The 7,925-nt window shown below is 37.3% G+C and overlaps 1 protein-coding gene across 1 annotated transcript in view; it reads right to left on the bottom strand.

Moving 5' to 3' along the window:
* Positions 1 to 2,042: 2,042 nt before the first annotated feature.
* Positions 2,043 to 7,925, bottom strand: part of RMI1 (RecQ mediated genome instability 1) — a 15,648-nt gene continuing 9,765 nt past the window's right edge. The window contains exons 2-3 of the mRNA XM_004715968.2: positions 6,071 to 6,159; positions 2,043 to 4,071 (exon numbers count right to left, since the gene is read on the bottom strand). Of these exons, the coding sequence (XP_004716025.1) occupies positions 2,173 to 4,035 (1,863 nt within the window). The 5' untranslated portion in view covers positions 4,036 to 4,071; positions 6,071 to 6,159 and the 3' untranslated portion in view covers positions 2,043 to 2,172. The remainder of the gene's footprint in view (positions 4,072 to 6,070; positions 6,160 to 7,925) is intronic.

Below are 7,925 nucleotides of genomic sequence, written 5' to 3'. Positions count from 1 at the left end.
AGACCTGGAGAGATCATAGCATGCACAAAAAAAAAACAAGACAGAGCAAAGCAAAGCAACAAAAAAACCCACAACCCAAAAAAAGCCTATAAGTAGTTCAAGGTCTGTTTGTTGACATTTATTAGTGTTTTCCAGTTGAGTCTGATAGGGTGCCACGCCCTGGCCTCACAGTCTATTTTTGGTATTCCCTTGGGACTTCCTTGCTCTGCTCTCCTTACTGTTCTGTTGCACACCATGTTTCGCCTCAGTATGGGGTCAGATCAGGCACAATTCCCACACTGTGTTTCCAGTGTTGTTTTCCTGTAGCGCTATAGGTCAGTGAGGAATGTTGTGTCTCGTGGTGGGACCTGGTCCTATAGTCCTCTGTGGATTAGCTGCTATGAGCAGGATTATCATCCTCAGGGTTTGGTGGGCCAGGATGTGCTCCACTTTCTCCCTCCCCCTTCCTTGTACTGTGTGCTCTGAGACATGTCCCTCTCCCTGAGTTGTAGCTGAAGTGCTGTCCTCTGGGGTAGATTCTTCTGGGGAGTGGGGGCTGCCCATGTAGTTGGGATTGGCTCCTTGCTTCAAACATTAACTTTCAACATGATTCATCATCACTGACACCTAATTCATGATGAAGTTTTAAAAAATCAACCCTATGATATTTTGTTAACCATCTTATGTGAGATAATTACCGCTGATACTTTAATAATCATCTTATGTGAGAATCAGTAACCAGTGGAAAAAAACTTCTTGCCCAAAACCCATCTGCAGAGTATCTATCAGATTAAGCCACTAGCAGAACCCCTCTAGCTACAGGCAAAGATCGGGAACAACCTGACTGTGGTAGTTTTATAAGCTGTTGTCAATCTGAGGATTAAGAATGAAGGGGTGGTGCTTAGCCTGTCAATCAAGTCGCAGCTTAATAACCTCATTTGGAGGCACTAAGGAGATATATAGCTCACTGGAGGTGGGACACAGGCTGACTCCCTGGGAGACATTGCAACTGAAAAGACACACGGAGCTACGCTAATGCCAAGCTGGAAGAGCCACGCGGAGACACCTGCCAGTGCTGAGATGCTTTCAACACCACTTGATCCACAAGACTTCCCATCCATTGGCCTGTGATCTTCCTGGATCCGGCACCAGTGCATGTGTTTCATGAGTCTGAAGAGGACTTTATAGATTGGTATCAAACATATGGGCTAATATCTGACTTATAAACTTGATCTGGACTGGGCTGGGATGTTTTACTTTTTATAACTTTTTTGGGGGGAGATATTTTCTTAATGTACAATTATTCTTTATATAAAGCTCTTTTTTATACACGAGTGTCTATGAATTTTGTTTCTCCAATCTACCCAGACTAACACACTTTCAAACACAGATCATTGTAACCTGATTATGCTGAATCAAACTTGATATTTAGCTAGTTAACATCCCTCTAGACCCAACCTGAATTTGTTCTAGGTGCAAAGATCTCTTGTTTGTTCAATAATAAAAATTCCTTCCCTGGCTTTTGAAATATTGATAGATGTCTTTTCTTTCTGGCTCATTGTTGGTATTTTAATCTTTAAATTACAATTGTTTTATGCTTACCACCTCATTTTGTTTCTGTTCCTTAATGTTTCTGTTGGGTTTACCAGTTTGTGAAGCACAGAAGAAGTGCATGAACAGACGTGGATGCATAGAGATAATAACCGATGCAAGGATTTATAGAGGATGTAGAGCTGGGTAGGGGGTAGATGGGGAAACTGAGAGGGTTTGGGAAGATAACAGTGAAGGTGGGAAGGGAATGGAGCACTAGAACTTAATTTGATTATATAACTCATTTTAAAGGTGATTTAATAATGGGGGGGAAGGTTCTGAAATTGATTGTGGTAATGACTGTACAAATTTTCTTAACATGATTGAACAATTTAATTGTATGATGTGGATTATGTGCCAATAAAACTAAAAAAAGAGAGAAAAACGTCAACAATTCCTTCAACTGTTACTATAAAATTTTATTTTAAAAAGTTATACATACAAAAAAGAAAAAAATATATATATACACACAACAAACATGATTAAACATTTTTAAGTTTAAATGAAATAAATTATGAAACTTTCTTTTTACAAAGGCAATTTCAAAATATGGCAAATTCAAATATTTCTTGTTCCTCTATTTTCTAATACTATTTTAGCAAACTATTTATTCAATCGCTTCTTTAGAGTCACAAGATGTTCCACATTAACATCATGTAGTGACAGTACCATTGCTTTAGACAAGGAGGGATTAAATGAAATAGTCATCAAACAACACAAATCTATAAGCTCTCGCTGGCATTTCTGCAAACCTTGATGAAATTTCTGGTACTGAAGAGGATCCTTCTTTAGCTGTTTCATTTCTGGTACTGAAAACCCTATCAGACTAGTAAGTATTTCATCTACAAAGTCTACATCTAGATATGCAGTGCCATCAGAAATCTTTGCAGTTATATTCCAAACACCACCAGAGCTTGAGAGATTTCCAGTTAAGGTTACAATGAATGCTTTGACTCTGACTGTTGTCACTTCTTTTGGTTTACTGGCCATTAGAACAGACAAATAGGTAAAAGGTGGCGAGTACAAATCCACAGTGCTAGAAAGATTGCTGCTATTCTCTGGTGACCTTAAAGAACAAGTCTGTAAATGATCATTTTCATTAGATACTTGTAAACTCTTTTTTGGTACATAATTGACTAGATCGCTACCTAATATTTTTCCATTTAAGGAGTGTTCATCTATACTACTAACAGTTTGCTTTACTGTATTACCTGTTTGGGGCTTTATAATATCCTTATTTATAAAATCATGGGACAGGGAACCATTATGATCAACTGAAAAAACACTACTATTTTTCTCCCTAGCAGATGGACAACCTAAAAATTTGTCTTTATTAGTTATTTGTTCAGATACATTTTTTTCATTCCAACTATCATTTCTATTTTTGCAACTCAAAGAAAAATTATTAAGAGTACTAGACTTAAGTGATATTCTTTCTACACTTTCATCTGTGTTCCTGTTCAGAGCCAATGGCTGCAATTCTTTAGTCTTCAGTTGCTCCTTCTGGACACTTTCTTCTAAAAGCAAGACCTCCTCCAATGAAAAGTCATCTAATTCTTCATCAGTGAAAGGCACAGATTGACTTGGTGGTTCCTCCTTTGGTCCTGGTTCAAAACTCAACTGCCTTGTGCTTTTACTATCTGAAGAACTATCTGTGCGGAAATATCCTTCTTCCAAGTGGTCATTGTTTGCTATAAGTTCAGTCTTTTCATCAAAACTTGCCAAAAGTTCTTCATCAGAAGGTTCTACTGCAGGATCTAGAGTATTTGTAGTTCTGGAGATACTTCGGTTAGAATTATTTGGGATGACTGAAACTAAAGGATCAAGTTCCCCAATTAATCTTGCAAGTACTTTTTCTTGGCCATATTCTTCTAAAAGAGCATCTACTTCACCTCCTAACATCTTTACATTTTCTGGTTTCAATAAGAGAACACCAAGACGGTAAGAAATATTTCCATGAATCAAAATTTTTGTACCTGGAGGAAGAGCACTGTGAAGAGTTGGAATAGGCTGAAATTCCGTTCCCTGTATTTGTATAATTCCATCTGTCATCTGTAGCATCAGCATTCGTGATGGTTTTGCTTCCCAAGGTCTCTGTGGTACTTGTGTTTCAGCTGTAACAAGATCATTTGTCGTATTCCTTCCTCTCAACTTTTGTATCTGGGAATATGCAGGTTGACTTACATCAACCAATGAATTAATCTGCAGAGCATAAAATCCAGTCAGTTCTCCTTTTGGAATTTCTAAAATGTCATCAGGTAAAACAGGATGCTCCAAATCTCTCAGATCAGTTAGGAGCCATTGTTCAAACACTTGCTTATTAATTTGTGCCTGACTCAATTTAACATTACTATTTTCTTCTTGGATCCAGTTAATACAAGCTTCCAGCCACAATGGAGATACTGTAATATGCCACGTAGCAGAAAGCCAGGTTTCGGCTCTTGATGCAATACCAGTTACACTCATTTCTTTTAAGTAAAAGAAGTATTATTCATCAATTATCTATAAGAAAAAACAAAAATTATAATTTAGTATATTTAGGTGTAGTTTCTGTAATTCTCTACAACACACAAATACCCACTACCAGTAAGTCAATTCAGACTCAGAGCAACTCTACAGACAGAATAGCACTGCTCCCTAGGGTTTCCAAGGCAGCATATCTTTGTACGAGCAAGACATGCAGTGGATTCAAACTGCTGACCCTGAAGTTAGCAGCCCAATGCTACACCACCCAGGCCCTTATAACACACAAATAGATATAACCAGAGGCTTTAGATTTTTGTTTCTTTATCATCTGAAAATTCTTCGGGTTTCTGTACGACCAATTCAAATGCCACAAGTAGTCACATGGTATACCAAGAAAAGCAAAAGATTTTGAGACAGAAATACCATATATACTTGAGTATAAGTTGACCCAAATATCAGCTGAGGCACCTAATTTTACCACAAAAACTGCATTAAAAATGTGCTGAAAAACTTGGCTTATACACGAGTATATACAGTATCTTGATTTGAAAGGTGACTGGTAAATTATAAGCTAAGCAATGTAGCCTCTTCTAGTTCCTAAATGCTTCCTCCCCGCCCCCACTATCATGATCCGAATTCTACGTTGCAAGTCTTGCTAGACCAGAGGATGTACACTGGTACAGATAGGAACTGGAAACACAGGGAATCCAGGGCGGATGAGCCCTTCAGGACCAGTGGTGTGAGTGGCGATACTGGGAGGGTAGAGGGAGAGTGGGTTGGAAAGAGGGAACCGATTATAAGGAACTATATGTGACCTCCTCCCTGGGGGATGGACAACAGAAAACTGGGTGAAGGGAAACGTCGGACAGGGCAAGATATGACAAAATAATAATTTATAAATTATCAAGGGTTCATGAGGGAGGGGAGAGCGGGGAGGGAGGGGAAAAATGAGGATCTAATGCCAGAGGCTTAAGTGGAGAGGAAATGTTTTGAGAATGATGAGGGCAATGAATGTACAAATGTGCTTTACACAATTTTTTTTATTTTCAATTTTTTTCTTTTATTTAAAAAAAAAATTTTTTAATCATTTTATTAGGGGCTCATACAACTCTTATCACAATCCATACATACATCAATTGTGTAAAGCACATTTGTACATTCATTGCCCTCATCATTCTCAAAACATTTCCTCTCCACTTAAGCCCCTGGCATTAGGTCCTCATTTTTCCCCTGCTTTACACAATTGATGTATGTATGAATTGTGATAAGAGTTGTATGAGCCCCTAATAAAACGATTGAAAAAAAAAAAGTCTTCATGCCTCTCACTCAGTTTTCTCATTTGTAAAATATAAATACTACCATCAATATGACAGGATTATTATAAGGCCTGCAAGACAACTATTCATAAAGTATAAAGTGAAATCTCTGGAATATAATTAGTAAATAGTTATTAATGTATAAATGTAATCATCATATTCTGATTATTTAAAATTTAATTAAGAAGCAATGTTCACTGAGGTTCCTTTCTCATCTATAAATCAGACTCTCTTAAAATTAAAAACACACCTATTAAAAACACACCATATGTGTTTGCCACTTAGCACTTAAATATGTGGCATAAAGATAAAACTAAAACAAATACCAGAGATTCAAAGCTGATGTAACACCTCTTATTTGTTGGCTAAATATTCTCAATAGTTCTGCCACATAAAACATACTTATTTTCTCAATATGATAACAACATACTGCCATCAAGTCAATGCCAACTCCGAGCAACCCTATAGCCAACGAAGAACTACCTCTGAGTTGCTTGAGACTGTAACTCTTTTCGGGCTCAGAAAGTCCTGTCTTTCTCCTATGAAGTGACTGGTAGTTTCAACTACTGAACTTACAGTTAGCAATCCAACTCATAACCAGTACACCAAACACCACGGAGTAACAAGCGCTGGTTCATAAAGTAAAGTGTTCCGTCCACAAATGAAGATGTTTAAGAGTTAGAATTTATAAGTTTTAATATGTCCCTAAGAAGACTTACCACTTGTTCAGGAGCACATGATTTGATAAGAAGTTGTGTAACTGGTTGTTCAGTGGAGTGCTTGTAACCGCTACTGCTGAGAAATGGTTCTAGAAGTCAAGACAAGAAACAATAAAGGTTATAAGACAAGAAAATGTAGAATCACTTTGTTTGTTTGATTAGTATAAAAGCTTTGATACTGTGATCAATCAAACTGGAGGTCTGGAGTGACAGAAACACAAACCAGCAACCTTGAGAAAGTCATATACTCTCTCTAATCTGGCATTCTTTTCCATATACTTACCTATAGGGCTACTATGAATATAAAAGGAGACAGAAGAAACAGTGTACTGTATACCATATATACTCGTGAATAAGCAGAGTTTTGTTTCTTTTTTCCAGCACATTTTTAATGCAGTTTTTGAGGTAAAATTAGGTATCTGCTGATATTCGGGTTGGCTTATGCTCGAATATATGTGGTAATACATTGGTAGCATACAGCTCTAGAGCCACCATCTTTCACTTACAAACTCGATGCCTGAGACAAGTTACTGATTCATAGCATTTTCTGCCCAGATTTGTGATAATGATTAAATAACTTAGTCTGAACAAAACAGCACCTGACACAAAGAACTCAGTAAATATAAACTATCGGTAGACTTCAAGTAGTCACTATGGTACTGGTAAATAGCAGTTCCTTAAATTCAAATTGATGCTATCTCTACAATGTCTCTCCAACAAAGGGTGTTTCAGTCCATATCTCTCAAATCCACTCTAACTTTCTAACTACTAACTTTCTGAATTATCATGGAGTCTACTCAGAAAAGCAGCCAAGGTTTCCTATTCCCTACAGAACACAGTCCAAATACCTTATCATAATATTAAAGAAAAAAAAGGCCTCGCTTTTAACAATGAATTATCTAGTATTTCAAAAGGAAAAAAGGCATAAATACAAAAAGACAAAGTAGACTAATGAAATCCCATAAAGATTAACAACTTTTGTTCATCAAAAGACTTGTCAAAAAGTGAAAACACAAGCTAACTGAAAGAATATCTTTGGAAACCATATTCAACAATTCAACAACAAAGAGATGAATGACTCAATCATAAAATGGGCAAAACCCTGAGAAGACATTTCACCAGAGGACATTGAAAAAAAAAAAAAACAGAAGACATTCAAATAGCTACAAAACACTTCATACTCAGCGGCCTTACCCGTCAAAGATGCAAATCAAAACCACTTCAGTCTCACAAGAATGATCAATAGAAAAAAGAAGTCAGATAATAACAGACAAGAACATGGGGAAACTGATACGGTAATTCACTACTGCTGATGAGTATGCAAAATAGCACAGCCGCTGTGGAAAATAATGCAGCCGTTCCTCAAAAGATTTAAAATAACCCATAAGCCCAAACCCAATGCCATTTCCAGCCAATTCCAACTCATGTTGTTGTTTGTTAGGCGCCATCACGAGTAGAGACTTTCTATGAGCAACAGAACAAAAGACCACCCAATTCTGCACCATCTTCACAATTCAGTTTGAACCCTTTTGTCAATCAGGGGCCTTCTTTTTCACTACCCCTCCACTTCAACAAGCATGATGTCCAATCTCCTGATAAGATGTTCAAAGACCATTTCTCACCATACTTGCCTCTAAGGGGCATTCTGACTATAATTCTTCCAGGAAGCATCAAAAGACTGAAAGAATACAAAGAGACACTGTACCACATTCTCCACTTCAGGAGGTAGAATATCAGCAAGAACCAATTATACTGAAGGAAGAAGTGCAAGATGCACTGCAAGCATTAGCCAAAAATAAGGCTCTAGGAATTGATGCTTCAACAAGATGATGAAGCACTAAAACAATGGTTCTCA

The sequence above is a fragment of the Echinops telfairi genome, unplaced genomic scaffold, assembly GCF_000313985.2.
Source record: "Echinops telfairi isolate 266 unplaced genomic scaffold, ASM31398v2 ScPeMD7_7429;HRSCAF=8467, whole genome shotgun sequence".
Lineage (NCBI taxonomy): Eukaryota > Metazoa > Chordata > Mammalia > Afrosoricida > Tenrecidae > Echinops > Echinops telfairi.
This window is presented reverse-complemented; position numbering and strand designations above follow the sequence as displayed.